Source organism: Muntiacus reevesi, chromosome 1, assembly GCF_963930625.1.
Source record: "Muntiacus reevesi chromosome 1, mMunRee1.1, whole genome shotgun sequence".
NCBI lineage: Eukaryota > Metazoa > Chordata > Mammalia > Artiodactyla > Cervidae > Muntiacus > Muntiacus reevesi.
In genome coordinates this window covers 11,941,429-11,964,582 of record NC_089249.1, presented here as the reverse complement: position 1 = coordinate 11,964,582, position 23,154 = coordinate 11,941,429, and the positions used below count along the sequence as shown (strand labels likewise).

Below are 23,154 nucleotides of genomic sequence, written 5' to 3'. Positions count from 1 at the left end.
ATTAAATAAACTAAGTGTTTTAGGTGAGAAAAAAATATAGCTTTAATAGTATCAAAACTTGAGAAATTTAGATCCATATAGTACTCATTTACCTAAAGACAATTGGAAATAAGCTTTATTTTTCAATACAGGCATACAAAAGCTTCCCAGCTGGCTCAGTGGTAAAGAATCCACCTGCCATTGCAGGAGACATGGGTTTGATACCTAGAGGGAAGATCTCCTGGAGGAGGAAATGGCAACTGCTCCAGTGGAAATGGCAACCCCCTCCAGTATTCTTACCCAGAGAATCCTGTGGACAGAGAAAGTCTGGTGGGCTGCTGTCCATAGGGTCGCATAGAGTTGGACACCACTGAAACGACTTAGCATGCATGCATGCATTGGAGAAGGAAATGGCAACCCACTCCAGTATTATTGCCTGGAGAATCCCAGGGATGGAGGAGCCTGGTGGGTTGCTGACTATGGTGTTGCACAGAGTCAGACACAACTGAAGCGACTTAGCAGCAGCAGCCAGTGTTCTTACCTGAAAAATTCTATGGACAGAGCTGCCTGGCAGGCTGTAATCCATGGGGTGGCAAAGAGTCGGACACAGCTGGGAGACTCAGCACATAGCGTTCATACAGACGTGTAATTTCTTTCTTCCTCAGCCGTAGTCTGACACGCTGAGGATCTAAAACTTTAGGGTTAAGGGCGAACTAGTTAAAAGATTCCTGTTTATTGCTTAGAGTTTGTTTTGTAATATACATTGATGTACACCTAAACAATAACCTTAAATAATAGGGTCAGTATGATAATATGCCAACTTTTAGTAATAAATACACCAGCTTTTATAGGTATAAAAAGATTATTATCTTTCACCTAATTTAGTGAGTTTAATGTGTCTTAAAGTAAGAAGGCTTATAGATAACTGAAGGATGCAAAGACTAAGATAGGTGTATAACTATATTTTTATACCTTATATTGACCTAGCTAAAAGAAGATACTTTTTTAAACCCATCATTTTAAACCTTTAAGAAAAACTTAAATGTTAAATTCATGTGGTGATTTATAGTGAAATTCTATCCTTTCATAATGAAAGAGACAAATCCAATATACTAATATTTTTGTATTTTCAAAACAAACTTGTGTCCCCTACTTTCAGCCATAGTTATATAACAGATTTTATAGTGGAGCCATAGCATCCCCTTTCTGCCCAAAGAAAAGTATGATTATGAGTTATGAAGATAGCTTTGGTGGTTAAAGGTGGGAAGAACTTTCACTTACATAGATTAAAAATGGCCTTATTTTTGTTTTCTTACTTCCAGATTTTGTACTTCTGCTGCTGATATGAAAATTAGATTATTTACTTCAGATCTTCAAGATAAAAATGAATACAAGGTATGTTGACAAGTTTAATTTGTAAATCTATTTAAAAACATTTGTTATTTTTGCTTTTTTAATTGAATTTATCCCAATTTAAAATGACTTTATGGTTGTCTCTGAAATATGTAGTTTAGAATCTCATTTACTCTATTTTAGGCTATAGTAAGGGACTAGGATCATAGTAAGGCCTGCGAATTATAAATCTGATATCACTTATTAAATTAAAATAGTAGGTAAGCACAGAAATGAGAGGGAATTAGAAACTTGGTATAAAAGACATGAACACACATAGAGTAAGAGGTGAATTCTAAGGGAACATGCTCAGTACAACGCAGTGCAAGGCAGGACCACAGCGTGGCTAGAAGCAAACACAGGAGCCAGAACATCTGGTTTGAAGCCCAGCTGTGCCACCTTAGTTAACAGTATGACTTCGGGCAAATTCCCAATCTCTTGTTCTCATTTCCTTACCTGTAAAATGGAGATGATCACAGCATCTGCCTCATGGGATTATGAGCATTGACTGAGCTAATTCATATAAAACACTTAGAATAGTGCTTTTTACATAGTAAGCCCTGTATGTGAGTTTTCTATTGGTATGATAAATAACCCTGTAAGATAAGTCCGACAGAGAAAGACAAATACTGTATGACTGCACTTAATGTGAAGAGCTCTTCTTAAAGCTGAACTCTTAGAAAGAGAAAGCAGAATGGTGGTTTTCAGGGCCTGGAGGGTGTAGGAAATGGGGAGATGATGACAGAAGGGTACAGACCTCCAGTTTTTAAGAGGAGTAAGTTCTGGGGGGTCTACTGTATGTCGTGATGAGTATAGTTAACAATACTGTGTTACATCTTGCAAGTTGCTAAAAGACTATATCTTAAATGTTCTCACCACAAAACAAAATTGATAATTTTGTGAGGTGATAGAAGTATTAAGTAACCCTGTCATGGTGGTCACTTCACTAACCCAGTTATGGTAATCATTTCACAATGCATGTGTGTATCATCATGTGCTAATCACCTTGTTAGACACCGTGAACTTACAGAGTGTTATATATCTCAATAAAGTGAGGAGAAATTCATTAAATACCTCTCAGTTTGGGTTGAAATTGAATCATGTTTTTTTATAAGAACAGTATTGCCTTCCTGACTTGCTAGTAAATAAAACCTATGATAATATTGTAAAAAAAAAAAAAAAAAAAGGTAAACTATAAACCTAATCATTTAGAAAACAGTAAAAGTTATGGTCTAAGCTATATACAATGGGCTATATACAATTTTACCATAATAAATGCACTGTATATATTAGTTTATTTAAAGCTGTATCCGTGAACATCTGAGTGTACAGTGACACATAGAATTTTGACCCATCAAAAGTCAATAGTTATTAACTATTATTGCCAGTTAAAAGAGACATTAAATAGTTAATGTGATGTGGTTTATAGAAACTGTGACATAAGCGCTGAAGAAGGACCTGGACTTGTTAAACTTACACCAGAATGTTTGAATAAAATCCTTTTTTTCTCTCTCATTTCCAAATGGTAAGCAGTACCAAATAGAATTACTTTATTAATCTTATAACTGAGATCAAATTCAAGTGTTTGGAAGATAAGCTAGGAAGCAAAAACAATATCCATTAAATTATTTAAATATCTGGTATCTAACAGGCCTGTTCAGGATTTCAGTTATAAAGATTTAGACTAATTGAACCTTAACCTGCATGCATAGTCCTCTAATTTACAATTTCCCATTTGCTCCTTCTGTGGCCAAAAGAGGATTTCTGGGTTATTGTGATAATGGGCTTATAATTCTAGCTGTCTCCAGTGCTGGCAGTCACATTGAGCCAATGAATAAAGACAGTAGAAGTTGAAGTCCCTGCTATCTGTTTATTAGGTAGCAGCCAGTGTAGAGAGCAGCAGGTATGACACAAAATCCAAAGGGGACTCTTATTTCAGGGCTCCTAGAAAGTTCCCCTAGCTTTAACTTTTGTATAAGTTTTATGTAATAAGTGAGAAATGAGGTGATATGAGGACAGGTACAGTTAAAAAAATAAAAACAAAGTGTGTGTGTTTTTGTAAGAAATGCATACTAGAAAAGAAAGATCAAGCTAATAACTGTGTTGAATGATCAGCTTCTTTCCAAGATAAACCTTCCCAAAAAGTGAGTGTATAAATCATGCTTTAAAAATAGCAGATTGCTTAAGAAATATTTATAGAAAAGAGAAGCATGCAGTGAAAGCAGTGAACTAAAACTATTAGGTCGGAATATTGTAGATTATTTTCTTGTGTTCTTACTAACTTTTCCCCTGATATCAGGTTTTAGAGGGCCACTCAGATTTCATTAATGGTTTGGTATTTGATCCCAAAGAAGGCCAAGAAATTGCAAGTGTGAGTGATGATCATACGTGCAGGTATGTTGCTTATGTTACAACAAAATTTTTGAATTTTCATCTTACGTTAATGAGAACTACATTTTAAAAATTAAAGGAAATGTAAATTTCTACATATATTCCACAAAATGTTATAAAAGAAGCATACTTTATTTAAAGTGTAAGTATGGCACCAACAGGAGTTTCAAAACCAGTGAAGTTGAATTCTCATCTCAGTGGAAAATTCCCTAACTAGTTCTTGGGTGCCTCTCTCCCTCTTATTTTAGATTTGCGCATTTATGAAATCTAAGTATATATCAGGTCAAATATTGAACAGGATCAGTAGGATAATAAAAGGCATTTGCCATTCTGTGAAGTTATTTCACAGATTCTATCTGGTAAGTTAATGTTTAATAATGAACTGAGAATCTCATTTGCTAAAGCAAGACTCATGGGAAATTTAGTGTTTTGACAAATTCGAAAGTCTGTCTAAAGTTTTTCTGTAGATACTCAATACAGTACATTTCAATATTATATTCTTCCACCTTTCCACCCCCACCCCCGTCTAGATTGAACAGATGAGGGAGCTATAACATTTTACTAGTGCCTAAGGCTGGAGAATATCACAAGTAAAGAAGAAGATGAAGACCAAGTGTAGGAGGTGGAAATAAGCTGAGGAATCAGAAGTAAAGCAGTCATTAGAGGAATGCCAGTCGCCTCGTTTGCTTTAACAGTGCTGTGAGCAAACTGAACCACACACAGACAAAAAGAAAACAAAAACCACTGTTCTGCTATTTTGCATAGTTTTAATGTTTGATAAAGCTATGATAAAATTGCTAGTATTTATAAATACTTGTACAAATATATAACTACTAAGTATGTGTCCTTTCACATTGGAATTAAAGCCACTAGCTTCTTTTTAAATTTTAATCTTCTCAGTAGCTCTTTTTAAAGTTATAGAGTCATAGGCCATTATTTTTTATGTACTGCCTGTTAAAATTTTCATGTCAAAGACATGAAAGATTTACATGGCATTTTGATAGTAGAGTCCCAAGTGTTAAAAAACCAAGTTTGTATAGAGACGGAAGAGTTAATGGTACCATTTTTTAATGTAAAACTTAAATTAGACCACTAGAAAGAAATAATGACATTTTAGTTCTCTAACACATGGAGTTTCCTAATCACAAGCGTTTGGAATAATGAAATCTTTGAAGGGGGAAAATGAGTGTCTTTGCAAGCCAAGGAATATCCTGTGAATAGTGGACACCAGCCAGAGACCTGGGATTGCATTCAGAGGTCTGTGATTTTTTTTTTTTTCTCTTGTGGGAGACTTTGGGATTTTTGTAGAATAGTAAAATTGTCCTAAAATTTGCAGAGGGTTGCCACCTTTTTATTTTGTCAAGTGATAAGAATTTTTTAAAAGCCTACTGTCTTCTATTATTATCATTTTATTTAAAAAAAAAACATTATTACTTTAAATAGGAGAAAGGACTTAACTTCAAAATGAGTCCTTTAATTTAAATCAATTTAACTTAAAATTTATTATGTTGCTCCTAATTGTCTTATTTGCTAGCCTGTCATTGATGGTGTTACTGTTCAGTAAATACTTACTCCCCCATCCATGCTCCTATGGACAGAGACTTTGCTTGCTCTGTTGACCTTAGCCATGTGACTTGTTGAAGCCATTGTACTGTTAGCAGATGTGACTCAAGCAGACACTTTAAATGTTTTACCTGGTTTGGCTTGACCTGCTGGCCTCTGTCTTCTGCTGTAAGATCAACATGTCCTAGATAGCTACTGACCCCGGAGTGAGAAATACATTAAGCAGAGATGGGCCCATCTGGCATTATGAAATAGAGCTTCCCCAGACCCATAAGCAAGAAATGCATGCCTATTTTTGTAAGTCTGAGATACTCGAGGTTGATAATATCAATGCAGCAGTGGCTGGGGAGCTCAGTTTAGTATTTATGAGCTTAATTTGCCAACCAGAGGGATAATTCTGATTGGCTTTCAAAGTCAAACCTCTTGGACTGAAAGCTAAACAATACAGATAAGATCTTTAAAAGAAACAGAAGATGTAGCTAAATCAAGAAGTTTAAGAAAGAGTAGTAACATACACTCTCAAAGTAACAAAGAAAGTAGGAATTCTCAGGGGACAAACTACAATAGGGAAATGTTTCAGTGCAACTGTCTTCATTAATTCAAAGTATACAATTGCCGAGTTACAAGTAAAAGACACCCGCCAAATGGCAGCTCTGCAATTTGGGCAGAAGAAATAGCCATATATATCCCAGGATTCATTCCTATCATTGTACTAAATTGATGTCTACTGGAGTCTGAATCTGTGTATGTTGGTGATAAAGGTACCTTAGTGAAATCCTTGTCCAGTCATATTCAAAACCTGTGTCATCTTGGATTTAGTATTGTATGCCGGTGATACCATGCTTTTTAAAGAACATGCTAAATAGAATAACTAGGTCAGTGAAGAAGTAGAGGATTTTAACATTTTAAACCAACTGTACCTAACGGACATATATAAGACATCCATACACTCCCACCATCAGCCAAATATACATTCTTCTCAAGTGCACCTGGAACACATTAAAATAAACCATATATTAGTCCTCAAAGCTAGTTTTTTAATCACACAAAATATCTTCTTTAATCACAGTGTAATGACTAAAAGTCTTTAACAGAAGGAAAAGCTACAGATACATGGAAAGTAAAAAACACACTCTCATTATACAGCCAATAGGTCAAAAAGGAAATCACAAGGGAAATTAGATTTCACTTTGAAATGAGTGAAGATGAAAACATAGCATCCAGGATTTATAGGATGCAGTAAAAGCAGTGCTCAGAGGGAAATTTATAGCTGTGAGCACTATATTAAAAATAACTCAAATTAATAACCTAAATTGATACCTTATGAAGCTTAAAAAGAAGAAACCCAGAACTAACAGAAGTAAGGAAATAATAAAGTTTAGAACAAAGATTAACAAAATAGGGAATGGAAAATAATAGAATCAATGACATCAAAAGAGGTTCTTTGAAAAGATATAACAAAATTAGCAAACCTTTAGCTAGACAAAGACAGAATACTACAAGTGGTAAAAATCAGAAAAAGTAGGAACATTACTACTAACCTTACAGAAATAAAAAGGATTATAAGAGAATACTATGAATAGTTATATGCCAACAAATTAGATAACCTAGGTGTCATGGACAAATTCTTAAAAACACAAAACTGGCAAAACTCAAGGAAAAAAAAAAAGAAAATCTGAATAGACCTATAAAAAATAAAGAAACTGAATCAATAATCAAAAATTTCTCAACTAAGAAAGCCCAGGACAAGTTTCTTCACTGGTAAATTCTGCCAAACATTTAAGGAAGAATTAACACCTGTCTCTCAAATGCTTACACAAAGTAGAATAGGAGGAAACACTTTCTGATTCATTCTGTGAGGCCATCATTATTTATTAAAAATAAATAAATAAATTGGGCTTCATCAGAATTTATAACTTTTGAATACCAGAGGACCCTGTCAAGGGAGTGAAAAGATATTCCACTGAATGGGAGAATGTATTTGCAAATTATATATCTGATAAGAGTGTCCTCCAGGATATACAAGAAACTCTTCTAATTCAATTATAAAGAGACAAGCCAATTTAAAAAACAAAAATATGCAAAATACATGAATAGGTGATTCTCCTGAGAAGATATACAAATTGCTGATAAGCACATGAAAAGATGCTGAATGTCATTAGGGAAACGAAAATCAAAATAAAGTACCACTGAGCACTAAGATAACTATTAACACAAAGAAAAAAACAAGTGTTGACAAGAACGCGAAGAACCTGAGACCGTCATACTTTGCTGGTACGAATGTCAAATGGTGTAGCCATCATGGAATAGAGTTTGGCAGTTCCTCAAAATGTTAAACATGTAACCCCGCATTTCCAGTCCTTGGTATAGACCCAAAGGAATTAAAAACAGGTGTTCATTCAAATGAAAACTTACAAAGGAATGTTCCTAGCAGCACTATTCACAATAGCTAAAAGGTGGCAACCCAGATGTCCATCAGTAAATGAAGGACAAATAAATGTATATCCATACATGGGCTTCCCTGGTGGCTCAGGTGGGAAAGAATCTGCCTATTATGCAAGAGACTTGGGTTCGATCCCCTGGGTTGGGAAGATCCCATGGAGGAGAGTATGGCAACCCACTCCAATATTCTTGTCTGGAGAATCCCGATGGACAGAGGCGCCTGGCAGGTTATAGTCCATGGGCTCACAAAGAGCTGGACACGACTCAGCGACTAAGCACAGATATCCACACATTGAAATACTATTCACCTGTAAACAAGAATGAACATAGATACGTGCTGCACCATTGATGAAACCTGAAGACACTGTGTTAAGTGAAAGTAGCCAGAGATAAGATATTCTGTGTTTCCATTAGGTAAATTCTCCAGAAGAAGCAGATCAATAGACAAAACAGACTAGTGGTTGCCAGGAAGTTCGAGGATCAGACATAGGAGAGACTGCTTAATGGGTACAGTGTTTCCTTTTGGGATTATGAAAATGTTCTAGAACTAGACAGTGGTGGTTGCACAACACTGTGAATGTGCTAAGTGCTCCTAAACTATACACTTTAAAACAATCTAAATGGTGAATAAAATTTTTTAATACTAAGCTTTATTATGTAACCCTACAATATGAAACAGTGCTACAAGATGAATTCTCAACATTTTGTACTATAAAGAGCAGAAGGAATGTTTCTTTCTAACTCTGCAACTCAAGAAAAAAATTCTTTTAAATACACTGTTGATCTATGCATATCTTCAGATGTTTGACTTTGACATTTTCAAGGAGACACAATATTATAATCAGCTAAGAGATCTGTGACCTTAGGGACACCATTTCAAAACACTCTATCCCTTCAAGAGGTTCATAAAACTTACATATTTTATTGAAAATTCCCAAATTCTGAATCAGAATGAAGATAGTCTCACTTGTACTAATGTCTCAGTCTATCCATTAAAAGTTGTCACTTGTTTTTCTCTTGATACAGAGAATGAATGTATAGAGAATAAATTAATATGTAGACTAGTTCCTCCAGACAGCAAATGTCAAGTATCTACTATGTGCCAGGCACTGTGCTAGGTTCTTGGTAATCAGTGATATATTTTTAAACCTGTGAGTAATCATTTCAGAACCAAGCTTCTATAAGATTCACACAAGTATTTTATTTCCTATAAATGAATTATAATAAAAATAATATTACTGAATATTTTATGGAATACTTTACTGCATACTAACCAACACTGAGTGCCTTACCTATGTAAGTTTATTTAATTTTTACAACATGTCTGAGATAGGTTCAATTTTTACCCTCCTTTTATAAGATGAGGATACAGGGCATAGAGAGGCTAATAATTTGTGGAAAGGGATATAGCTGTTAAGGAAAGGAACTCGAATATCAGGCAGCACTCTTAATTCATTCACCCTTCTCAGTGGCAATTTTCAAATTAATCCTGTGAGAAGATAGTATTTGTATCTAATAATATTTTAGATATATTTCTTACTAATGTGCATTCTGTAATATATCTATAAAAAAACAAGTAGTTATAGAATAGCAGTACAGTGTGTATATGTTCAGACATGACCACATAAGAAGATATAGTAAAATGTAGTCTTTGTCACTCTTCACAAGGAATAAATTTGAGTATTAGAAAAATAAGATAGCAGGGAAATGTAAGGCAGAGGCAAAGCTGCCAAGCTGCACGATTCCAGGGATATGGCTTACAGAGTACAATGTAAATAGTGCCATCTGGAGTTCTGCAATGTGATAACCTTGAGCAAAACTTGGTATTAGACTAAAAATTGAGGTCTGTAGTAATTAAAAAAAAAAAAATTGTACTATGTGAAGTGAAAGAGTATGGAAATAAAGGCCAATCAAAATAGAAATAACCTGACAAGACAGATTATAGGATGTCAAGTTGAAAAAAATAGGGAAGGATAATATTCTTGCAAATTAGCAAATTTTTATATGGATGGTGTCAGAGTAATTCACTGTTACGACATGGGGTGGACTACTAACAACGATTGAAAAAAACATCTCCTATCTTGAAATGGCCCCACCTAATACTAGGCCCCACCTAGTATTTCTCAGTTTTACTCTGACATTGAGAAGTCATGTAGAATGGCTAGCATCCCTGGCCCCCTTTCACCAATGCTTGTAGCATTCATCAGGACAGTCAGAAATGTTGGAACCAGGTGTTGGAACCATGGTTCCAACCATGCCCTGCTGAGAAATTTTGATTTAGTTAATAGCAGGTGACCATACTAAGTGTTTTATATAGATTAATTCATTTACTCCTCAAAAATACTATTTGATAGATTCTCTAGTTGAAGAAGTTTTGATCTTTTTATATTATTGAAAAAGCAAATGTTCATATTATTTCTATGCCCTGAACAAAATCAAGCGTTATGTAGGGTTTAATAAAATTGATAGAATTATACTTAGTGTAATGTGTACAGACATGTTATCATCTTCTGCTTGGGAAGAAATTTATCATTTTTGAAAGATACCTTTGCTGAAACACTCTAGTACTGATTGTTGAAACGAAGATGTCATATTCGTTCATATGTCATTAGGCCAGCTTTCAGGTGAGGAGCGGGAAAGGAGATATGGAGTTTTGTAGAGGACAAGAAGAATGGTCCTAGAGTAGGCTGCCCTGGACTTTTACTAAGGGATTGTGCAGGGTCAGCCATGCTTGACTACCTCAGAGTCATCCCAGCCCCAGAAGAGTGCCCTCTTAAGTATTTAGTGAGTGAGTGAAGGAATGAATACAATCCTGTATCTGTCACCATGTCTTTATAAAAAAGATGCCATTACCACACAAAACATCTGACAAGGGATGTGTTTAAGAATAGAATTGCCAAGTAAATCATAGGATTGCTAGTCATTCGGCCTCATGTTAGAACACCATTCTTTTATGGTGCCTCATCATGTCCTCCATATATGGATCTATCATATACATACATTTATGTACAGGAAAATATAAGTACTAGTACTTCAAATTATGACCTAGCATCATCTGAAGAAAGTTAAAATCATTATTTTTGAGAGGTAAATAAATGCATATTTAGAAAGATTTATTATCCCCCTCCTTCGAAAAGAAGGTAAAACTGGTGCTTAAGTATTTAATGGGTTAAGGTTATTATTTTAAAAACTCACTAATACAGAACATCTCATTCCTAGTTAGTGCCAAACAACAGATGTTCTTGTATATTAAAAACAGTACCGTTCTGTAAGAACAAGTCAGATCAACAAGTATTTATTAAACATGTTTAGTATGGCCAACATTTAGTACTTTGGGGGATACAAAAGAAATAGAAGTTGCAGTACTCACTGTAACTACAGAAGATGTTAGAACTAAATCCATGTCCTCCTCCTCTTCCCCAGTAATCTTTTAAAATATTAGATAAAATTTATGGTGAAGGAAAAATTGGCTTCCAAAAACCAAGGAATTCTTAGTTCAAGACTAAAATAATAGAGGCGTGTAATGTGCCATTCCCTTTGCCTATAAAACATGGAATATTAGTAGTTGTCATGTTCTAGTTGCCATCAATTTAACAAGAATGGGAGGAAAGGTGGGACATAAAAAATAATGATTTTTTTTAGGAATATAACCAAATTGCTAGATAAGGGAGTACTGAATTACCTTAGATATCCACTAAGCCAATAATGCTGTTTTTTGAAAATTATTACAAGAGAAATAGAATGTTTATCAACTGTCTTCTATATATCCCATATTACCTAAATTCTTCCCATAATACTTCTGCTCATTTATATTTGCATCTTTATAATCCACAGTTAAGACAGCATTCCTCCCCAAACCCCACCCCAGCTAAGATAAAAAAAATAAGTGATTTACTTAAAAATAGTCCTTGTGGAAAACAGAGGAAAATGGAGACTGAGAGCCTTCTGAAGATAGGCCAAGAGAGCATTGCTTGGAAGATCAGTCTGCGTTTAAGAGCAGTTAAATGATGCCTGATAATTACAGGTACAAAGTGAAATCAGGATAATGTATATTATTCATCATAATATCATGGTTAAATAATTACAGAAATAAAGTTTTCTACTTGTCTTCTAAAATTCCCTCTAGTTTTTATAACATTTTCAATCAAGGTTGATTATTTCATAGTTCTAATAAGAGCTTTAAGAATGAGATAAAGGAGACAGCTTGTATTGAATTTACCTCTAGTGAGTGAAACAGAAGGGTTTAATGTCTTTATAAGAACCATCCAAAAATTATAGTAAAATCTTTTCATCACCTTTGCAGATCTCTGTTTAAGTCAAGGCCATGAAATAGTGTGTTGTTAAAAGATTGTAGTAGACTGAAAAGTTATAAAATGATGAAACAGCTTTCTGAAATTTTATGTGATCATGTACTGGTAATACCACTGTGGTGTTCAGCCCTTTGGTCTCTCGTGTGCTCTTGCAGATGAAATATAAAGCCGGTACTTCATAAAGCATATTACCCTATCAGTGACTGCAATAACTTAAGCTTGCTTTTTAGCCATTGTAGCCATCCTGTGGTTGTAGGAAGTGAATTGTACAAATAATAACCATATTCTTGAAACATATCCATTCAGGTTTATTTTGAAAGTCCATTAATGTAACTGATAAGGAGTAGCTTCCCTCTTTTGTAGCATATAGTCAAATAAGTTACAAAGTATATCAAAATTTTTCTTGAAAGTAATGAAAGGCGAGTATTTCCTGGGTAGTATTACTGGTGTTTGTGTTAAGGTTTATGTTAGTTAAAGGAAAAGTCCTTTTATTCTGAATTCCTTGAAGATGAAATAACTAAATATGATCTGTTTGAAAACTACCATATGCTATTTCTTTGCAGTTGAGAGCTTAATTTTGAGGTTTATTTTTAAATCTGACAAAATATCTCACAATTCCTATGCTTAAGAAATCTGTTTGTCTTTGTAAGTTAAATAAGATGTCACTTCTCAGGGGTGGCCCTCAGGTATGATAAATTGGTAGTTTCTGCTGCATTTGTTAATAATTTTAAGAAAAAAACTGAAGGAATGACATGTAAACGTGTAAGATTTTTTAACCCCTCCAAAGCTTCATGATGTATAATAATAGATTGTTTTTTGTGTGGTTCAGTTCAGTTCAGTCACTCAGTCATGTCCAACTCTTTGCAACCCCATGAACCGCAGCACGCCATGCCTCTCTGTCCATCACCAACTTCTTGAGTTTACCCAAACCTATGTCCATAGAGTCGGTGATGCCATCCAACCATCTCATCCTCTGTCGTCCCTTTCTCCTCCTGCCCTCGATCTTTACCAGCTTCAGAGTCTTTTCAAGTGAGTCAGCTCTTCACATCAGGTGGCCAAGGTATTAAGAGTTTCAGCTTCAGAATTAATCCTTCCAATAAACACCCAGGACTGATCTCCTTCAGGATGGACTGGTTGGAACTCTTTGTGGTCCAAGGGACTCTCAAGAGTCTTCTCCAACACCACAGTTCAAAAGCATCAATTCTTTGATGCTCAGCTTTCTTTATAGTCCAACTCTCACATCCATACATGACCACTGGAAAAACCATAGCCTTGACTAGATGGACCTTTGTTGTCAAAGTAATGTCTCTGCTTTTTAACATGCTGTCTAGGTTGGTCATAACTTTTCTTCCAAGGAGTAAGCGTCTTTTAATTTCATGGCTGCAATCACCATCTGCAGTGATTTTGGAGCCCAGAAAAATAAAGTCAGCCATTGTTTCCACTGTTTCCCCATCTATTTGCCATGAAGTGATGGGACCAGATGCCATGATCTTAGTTTTCTGAATGTTGAGCTTTAAGCCAACTTTTTCACTCTCCTCTTTCACTTTCATCAAGAGGCTCTTTAGTTCTTCCCTTTTTGCCAAAAGGGTGGTGTTATCTGCATATCTGAGTTTATTGATATTTCTCCTGGCAATCTTGATTCCAGCTTGTGCTTCCTCCAGCCCAGCATTTCTAATGATGTACTCTGCATATAAGTTAAATAAGCAGGGTGACAATATACAGCCTTGACGTACTCCTTTTCCTATTTGGAACCAGTCTGTTGTTCCATGTCCAGTTCTAACTGTTGCTTCCTGACCTGCATACAGGTTTCTCAAGAGGCAGGTCAGCTGGTCTGGTATTCCCATCTCTTTCAGAATTTTCCACAATTTATTGTGATCCACACAGTCAAGCGCTTTGGCAGAATCAATAGTTTTGTATGGTAAAGTTGGTTTATTAGTATTATATTTGAAACAGGCCACTTCCTTTTCCCCTTCAAAGTACAACTTTTGATTACTGACTCTATTTTTGACTTATAAATTTTTGTGCTCATAAATTTTAATTTTATTTGTAGACAAGTCAGTATAAAGATATCACAGCTTAGATGTACAAATAATAGAGCATGAATTTTCCTATCATGGATTACACCTTTTTCTTAAGCACTCATTCATGTGATTTTCAGAAACCACTTAGCTTAGTCTTTTTATTTTATTTTATTATTATTTTTTTTTTAGTTTAGTCTTTTTAGTTAAAACATCTTAGTTTATTCTGTTTTAATAGTCTTATGGGTAGTAACCCAGAAGGTAATCTACTTCTCAGGATCTCTCCTTGCCCTTCTTCCTTCCCAAGACACTTCCTGGGTTACAGGGAGATCTAATAAAACTTCTGGGCACAAAGATGGATAGCTGTGTATCTGGCCTTCATACAGTCCTCTGGTTGATTCATAATTTTTAATTATTGAAGGTTAAAATAGCATAAGTAATTATCTTTCTTTTTCATCCTTGTAATTCTTCTTACTCTTGTCAGTAAAATTTCTGGTAGTCCATTTCATCTATTATTAAAACTGTTTGCTTAGTAGTATCAAGTATCACCTCAGTTGTATCTGACTCTGTGTGACCCCATAGATGGCAGCCCATCAGGCTCCCCTATCCCTGGGATTCTCCGGGCAAGAACACTGGACTGGGTTGCCATTTCCTTCCCCAGTGCGTGAAAGTGAAGTCGCTCAATCGTGTCTGAGTCTTAGCGACCCCATGGACTGCAGCCTACCAGGCTCCTCTGTCCACGAGATTTTGCAGTCAAGAGTACTGGAGTTGATTGCCATTGCCTTCTCCAACCATATGGTTAGAAATACTTAATATTGTACTGAAAAGCACTCAGCCTGAAATGAAGCAATAATTTTGACAATGAACTACCAAAAGTAAGATAAGTTCCTAGTCTTAGATCAGGATACCTCTTCACCTGTACATCAAAGAACTAAATCTGAGAGTTCTACTTAAGACCACAGAGCTAAGAGGGGTGGAAGTTATAGTCATAGTGAAATTGCATCAAAACTGTCATTTTATTTACCTCGAGAGTAATGCTGTCTATATCCAGTGCCCTTAGGTTCAGTTTATATTATTGATTTATTAATATGTCAACATTACCTTAAAAGCTTTTGTTTTGAAATTTCCCTTGCAAACATTTGAATAGGTATACATATATGTTTTCTATAGCTCCTGATTTTTGACCATGGTAGTTTAACTTGATAATGTTATATTTTTATATTATAAAGAGTCTATATCTTTTGATGTGTTTTATTATATGCATTAAGAAAGTTATAAACCTTTATAGCTTTTCTTTTTCTTGCTATACCACTTGCCTGAAAAGTATGCTTCTGCAGTTATAATGAACTTTTAGGTAATTTTCCATATTATAAACAAATATACTAGCAATAAATTTGGAAATATTAAAATAAGAATTTATGGGGCTTTTTTCCCAATTATAGTAGAAACTCTTATCTGACATGGTCTGAACTTGCAAACTCAGGGGAATCATTTTAAAGGACTGTCTACCTAACTTATTTAATTTACTTTTTAAATTTTTGTTTGCACTTGATCTTTGTTGCTGCGTGTGGGCTAGTTGCAGAGAACAGGGACTGCTGTCTGGTTGCGATATGCGGGCTTCTCGTTGCTCTGGCTGCTCTGGCGCGGAGCACAGGCCCTAAGCCTGCCGGTTTCCGTGGTTGCTGCACATCAGCTCTGTGGTTGCAGCCCACAGGCTCTAGAGCATAGGCTCAGTAGTTACAGCGAGAGGCTTGATTGTTGCGCGGCATGTGGAATCTTCTTGGACCAGGAATTGAACTCATATCCTATGCATGGGCAGATGGGTTCTTATCCAGGTAACCACCAGGGAAGTCTTACCTTACTTTAATATATAATGCATATATGAAAATTTGCCAATTTTTTGGTATAGACCAAGGATTTTTGTTTTTCTTAAATTATGTGTCCATTGATTTGCTTTGGACTTCTTTTTTGCATAAACCACACCCATAATCCAGGGTCTACAATGAAAACAAAATTTGTTAGGCAGTCATAATTCAAATATAGCTAGGTTTTTAATTGTTTAATCTTTTGTAACTGTCATGCATGCCTAACTTAAGAGCATTTTTTAAAATTTAGTTACCATCAACTTAGTTCCATTGAAACAGTTCTTTCACATTCATATTTTGCAAGCTTACGTAATTATGTAATTACAATAGACTAATAAGCATGGGTTTACATGACTTACAAACAGCAGTTCATTAAGCACATTTTTCTGTGAGGTAAGCCTGCAACAGATGCACATGTGAGCTATTAGAAAATGATCTTACTCTTGTCAGTTCTGGAGAGAGAAAAGGTAATCTTTCAGAAGAAGGTCAACTAAGAGAGTTTTTACTATATATTGTGTTCACGGCATTCTAAAACTGATGGAAATTTATTCATTTACAAATACATGAAAATAACATAAAATGCAAGTGGAAAGAGAATGATTTGAGAAATCAACCTTACAGATAAGCTCAACTGAAAAGTTGTGCCTTTTGCTATTGAGACAAATAATTCTTTTAAGATTATTTTGTCAGAAAATTTGTCAGAGAAAGTTTAGACATTTTCAGTTGGTGATTACAAAGAAAGATGAAAGGGAAAAAAAAGATAAATGAGGTACAGCCAGTATGGAAACCTATTTGACAATATACTTGTGAAAGTTGAATGTATTTGTAAGCTATGATCTAGTGAGTATTCAGAAGGTGGAGGTGGAAAGATGTGGGCATGTGTCTGTGTAAGAGAGGAATGGGTGTGTGGATGTCTATATTCACTAAAAGATGTATACAGGAAGATCTGTGGAAGGATTATTAGTAATGACCATAAATGGAAACAGCCCGAATGTCTGTCAGCAGTAGAGTGGGTAAATACTTGGCAGTGTACTTAATTAACGGGACGCAGTGTACAGCAGTGAGGATGAACAAAGGACAACAATGCAGCAGTGCTGGTCACTTTCACAGGATTTAATAATGAACAAAAGGTGCCAGACCAAGAAAATACACTGGGTAGCATTTTCCATAGCATTCCATCTTTATGATATCCCAAACCAGCAGAAGTCAGGATGGTGGGTACTTTTTGAGAAGGCAGGAAAACAGGAGAAGGGGGCGGCAGAGAATGAAATGGTTAGATAGCATCACTGACTCAATGGACGTGAATCTGAGCAGACTCCAGGAGATAGTGAAGAACAGAGGAGCCTGCCAGGCTACAGTCCGTGGGGTCAAAAAGAGTCAGACATGACTTAGCGACTGAACAGCAACAACAACCACAACAAAGGAAATAGGGACTACACGGAAGCACAGATGACATTTGAAGTTCTGGAAATGCTCTCTTAATCTGGATGCTTCAGGTGTGTTCTCTTTGAGCTGCAGGCGTAAGATTTATGTGTTTTTATTATTTATGGTATACTGCAAAAAAAGAAATGGGATTTCATCTGATGGAGCTGTGTTAACTAGATGAGACATGTAGTAAAGACACAGGAAAATAAATTGAGCTCCACAAAAGGATTTGAGAGGAACTTAATTACAGAATCTATCAAAATGGGAAATAAAGCCTAACAAGTTAAAGTGTACCATCTGTAGCTAATTTAGCTGTGATAGCTCGTTTCAGCACAATTGGTTGTATTTTGCATGCTTAGTACTTGGATTGTGCAACTGCTGAGAATTATTTAATAAGCATATAATTATAAGCCATAAATCATTTTACCCTAATCCCATAAAGTAATCTGGATCACTCTCCTCATTTTTAAATCAGTTTGATTTTTTTGTTTGTTTTGTTTTTTCCCAAAATGTATCAGATTCTGTTCAGGCTAAATACTGTTTAAAAATGAGATTAAAATTTGGTTCAGTGGACAAGAATATACTTCATTAATTGGCCTGTTTTTATAGAATATCAATTTTTTAAATCTCTTTGGTTTCCTTCATTTGAAATTAAAAAGTCATGAAAATATCCTGGTCTGTATTCATTCAATATATTAGCAAACAAAAGTCAAATACATATTAGAATAAAATCAAAAGAATGGAGGCTCTCATGAGATTCACTGAATATGCAAGACAAATTTCTGCTACTTCAATAGTGGTAAAATATATGCTAGCCCACTACTTTATTGTATAAACAGTAATAAAGAAGAAAGAAATATTCAGTTGCCTTGACTAATAATCTTATTTATTGTGAAAGGTTGAATAAACAATTGAATAAACCCATAGGAAATGTGATTCCAACCTTCTCGGTTAAATTGTAGTTGTCTCCCTATGTAGTAAATACAGATGAAGTGTTAATTTAGCAAGAGGAAAAAAAGTGTATGCTTCTTCTATTTAATCAGGTAGATAATCATTTTAAAGCATATTTATGTTAGTTTATATGTAACTAAGATATTTAAAGATTGGAGATCTTATAATTTCTATAGAAAGGAAAAATATTTAAATTATGTCGTTTGGAAGAATAGTAGAGGCATTGTAAAATAAATGTCTACTTTCTTTGAAATAAAATTTTGCCTCAACCTTAAAAACATTCCCTAAGTTTTTTGAAACTGTTTTATGGTCCCTAATGAGATATGAACTATAATATAGAAGAAAAAGTCCAAGGCATTATAATAAATGCAGTCAGTTCTTAAGGACCAGATTCTGTGGACACTTTGCCAGCTACCCTTCACCTTCTGTCTCTTGCCATCCTAACTCTTTGCCACATTCTGTACCAGTGAGATATAACAATGACTGAATGTGAAGAATGAGCTCAAAAACCAGTAGTCTAGATGAAGAATAGGACTTCTCACAAAAGAGTCATTACTGAGACTTCTGAATCTTGATCTCTCCTCTGGGGATGGGAAAAAAATTGAGATGGAAATTGAGTAGGTTCGTTGTAAGTATTGAAGAGAGGGAGAGTACAGGGAACCAGATACTTGTTCCTTCAGCCATTCTATCCTTTAATCTTTTATTAGTCAAGGCTCCTTTTGAGAAGAATTGAGGAAGTGAGCCATATCAGAAAAGGTAAATGATAGGAAATAGCCCTTGGCCTGAGAACCCAAAGGCAGAAGGAGTGAGCAACTCCTATCTCCCTAAATTCATGTCATCTCATACTAGCTTCTTTATGTTTAAAATGGGAGCACTGGGGTGGAAGAGAGGGGTACAGCTGTATGTTTTAAGTACCCCTGGTAGAAATTATTGTTAATTGAAGTGACTACTGAAGGGGCTTCCCTGGTGACTCAGATGGTATGCCTACAATGCAGGAGACCTGGGTTTGATCCCTGGGTTGGGATGATCCCCTGGAGAAGGAAATGGCAGCCCACTCCAGTACTCTTGCCTGAAAAATCCCATGGACGGAGGAGCCTGGTAGGCTACATACAGTCCATGGGGTTGCAAAGAGTTGGACACGACTGAGTGACTTCACTTTCACTCACTGAAGTAGGAATACAACCTGATTAGTGACCTAGAAACTTCAAGATTCTGTCCACAAAATAAAGAGTTCATGAATAATTTAATTTGGTTACTGTGTTACAGTATTGCTGTATTAGATTAATTAGAAAATGTATGTGACTGTTCTCCCATTATTAAATGTGGTAAAACTTAAATTCTTCATACTGCTTTTACATTTTCTAAAATAAATATAATTGTTATAATTTTCTATGAAACATGCTTTAAATACAGATATCTACCCTATAATCTCTAGTTGATAGCCTTGAATAAAGTTAAGGAATTTCTTTTTTTTAGTAACGTATCAAAAATTTTTAACATTATACTCCTGCTCTTTTATTAGGATTTGGAACTTGGAAGGAATACAGACAGCTCATTTTGTTCTTCATTCCCCTGGAATGAGTGTGTGCTGGCATCCTGAAGAAACTTTTAAGGTTATTATTTATTATAACTTAGCTTTCTTTTATCAAGTGGAAAAGACATACAGATGTGAAATACCTGCACAGAGAAGAAAAAAAAATTCAGTGATTTGTTTTTCACCTCAGAGACTCTTAATTGTCACAAATACATTTAGGTTAGTCTAGAACCTTATAAGTTCTCTGTAATCAAGTTTTTATTTGACAACCATCATCTATTTACTCAGAGTATACTTTTCATGCCTTTTGGTAGGTTATGATCTAAACCCTAATGTCTGGACTATCTAGTAAGCAGTATTTGTTTTAAAAAAAATATTAAATCCATGCTTATGAGCCATAGTGTGGAAACAGAAAGCATCAGTGGCATAAGACAAATTTGACCTAGCTGCAGTGGTATTCAATTTCTATTCAGGCTAAAACTTTCTAAAATTCCAAAAATACACTATGAGTTATTAATTAGCCTAAATTCCATTAAGATAGGAGCCATTCAACAAGAGTTCTGTCATTTGCCAGTATCTCCTCCTGGGTATTACTCTACATTCCAAAATCTAAAATGTTGCCACATTCATCTTTTTAAAGTTAGTTTCTTCCACTGTCCAGAGTTCCTGTTAGTTTATAGGCATCCTGCTTTTCATAGCCTTCTAAGGTCTTCATACTTCTCCATGAGTTTTCTCTCCTCACACTTGCACTAAACTTGACTAATCACAGCAGATTAATAATACCTACTTATGTTTGGCTCAGCATTCATGTAGTTAGCTCATTTAATCCACATGGCAGCCTTATGAGATGGGTACTGTGAGGATCTCATTTTACACATAGGGAAACCAAAGCTCAGAAAAGTTAAGTAACTTGCCCAGGTTCACACAGCTACTAACTGGAAAAATGGACATTTGTACCTCAGGAGCCTACTCCATAGGCCTCGCTCTTAACCCTAGCGTTCTTGTTTCCGCATTTCAATCTATCACCTTCACATCTTTATTTCTGAATGTTTGAACCCATCACATCTTTTAACTTCAGTTCCTCTTTACCCATCCCATGAGCAAAATCTCCTCTACTCTCAAAAATCATCAGTGATATTTTTAACAAATCCAATGGGCTTTTCTTCCATTCTTAATCTCAAGACAGCTTTTTATACTGTTGATCATTTCTGCCTCGAAACCCTGCTCATTTGATCTTTAAAGCTGCATTATTCTAGCCATCTTGAGCATCTATGCATGTATATTCCCTTTCTCTTTCTCCTCTGCTAACTATTCTTTCATTATGTATTTGTAAATTGTTGTAAAGAGTATTTCTCACCTATACTATACCCTTTACTATAATAGAGGATAAAAAAAAGAATCAAACATCTAGTTAAGTAGAATGATGACATAAAGAAGGATTAATCATATACACTCACAGCCTTCAAAGTAATCCTGAGCTGAAATGCCCCAGACTACATTAGTGTGTTCTCTGAACCCTGGGATACCATGAAAACTTGTTTCAGGCCTATTGGATATTTTATCAGTAGAATTATATTCTGTATGTGAAGATGAGTGAAATTTTATAATTTATTTATATTACATATATAGGGATTATTTCCATGTGTATATTAATTCTGAATCCAGATTCTAAATTTTATTTTACAACTAGATTTCTCCTTTGCAGCAGTGAGTCTACATGAAGCGTAATCAAAGAGTCTACCAGAATGTTAATATTACCATGTATAAATATAATAGGCTCCTTTTTAAAAACTGTGACCAAATAAAACAAAAGTCTGTGACCTAGATGAGAAATGAGGATGTTTATCATAATCTCTATCCCAAAATTTGTATCTTAATACTTAATTCGTGGTTATTAAGATTCCTTTCTTCCACATGCTTTAAGTTAGTTTCTATTAATCTTCTGTATGTCTTTGAAGTTTCACCCTACCCATCTCCTTGTTTTTCTTGTGTCAATGACTTCAGAATGTTTGGAAGTCCCTGCTCTAAATTGCATCAACTCAGTATCCTAAAGGAGATCAGTCCTGGGTGTTCACTGGAAGGACTGATGTTGAAGCTGAAACTCCCAATACTTTGGCCACCTGATGTGAAGAGCTGACTCACTGGAAAATACCCTGATGCTGGGAAAGATTTAGGGCAGGAGGAGAAGGGGACGACAGGATGAGATGGTTGGATGGCATCACCGACTCAATGGACATGGGTTTGGGTGAATTCCGGGAGTTGGTGATGGACAGGGAGGCTTGGCGTGCTGTGGTTCATGGGGTCGCAAAGAGTCAGACACAACTGAGCGACTGAACTGAACAATATCTTAAAATGATCTTTGATATCTTCCTTTCCTATGTGCAGGTTTTTCCAGATCTTTATAAAGTTTTTCTTCACTGTCTCTAGAATACATTCCTCTTAGTCATTAATGTGTATTCTTCACCTTTCTATTCCCACAAATAATTCCTGCCAATCCTTAGTTTGTTTCTAAAATCTTTGGCTCTTTGGTCTGATTCTTCTTGCCTACTTTAGTTAAGACTGACCTTTAAATATCAGTTTAATTGTGTCACTACTTAACTCAGAAACCTATAATTACAGAAAGGCAACACAGTAGCAGTTAAAAGTATGGGCTCTTGAGTTAACTGCATAGAGTCAGTGCCCAGTTCTACCACTTACTAGCTAAATGATCTTTGACAAGTCACAAAATCTCTTCTCAATCACTTCCTCATCTTCTAAAAAGGAAGCTCATGAAGGTTAAAAGAGTGAACACTTATAAAGTCCTTAAAAGAAAACCTGATGCATCATAAGCACTCAGTCAGTTTCAGCTGCTTGTCATTATTGGCACTGTCATTACTATTAAATGTAGTAGGTGGTGGTTCTCATTGGTCTGGCATATCAAACCCAAAAGTTTTGTCCTGTTTTGCTTGATCTTGATAAAAATGAGGCAACCAGAGAAGAAAGGTAAGTCTGTGATTAACTATCTCTTAAAATTCTTATGAAAGTCTTCAGTTCAGTTTAGTTCAGTTGCTCTGTCATGTCTGCCTCTTTGAGACCCCATGAACCACAGCACGCCAGGCCTTTCCATCCATCATCAACTCCCGGAGCTTACCCAGACTCATGTCCATCGAGTCAGTGATGCCATCCAGCCATCTCATCCTCTGTCTCCCCTTCTCCTCCTGCCTTCAATCATTCCCAGCATCAGAGTCTTTTCCAGTGAGTCAGTTACAGATTACACGAGAGAGCCATGTAATCTAGAAAGCACC

General features: G+C 35.5%; 1 protein-coding gene across 2 annotated transcripts in view; it reads left to right on the top strand.

Moving 5' to 3' along the window:
* The window catches only part of NUP37 (nucleoporin 37), a 40,945-nt gene that overhangs the window by 12,176 nt on the left and 5,615 nt on the right, over positions 1-23,154 (top strand). For both annotated transcript variants that reach the window (XM_065937885.1, XM_065937893.1), the window contains exons 4-6: positions 1,302-1,374; positions 3,671-3,765; positions 19,859-19,949. In XM_065937885.1, the coding sequence (XP_065793957.1) occupies positions 1,302-1,374; positions 3,671-3,765; positions 19,859-19,949 (259 nt within the window). The remainder of the gene's footprint in view (positions 1-1,301; positions 1,375-3,670; positions 3,766-19,858; positions 19,950-23,154) is intronic.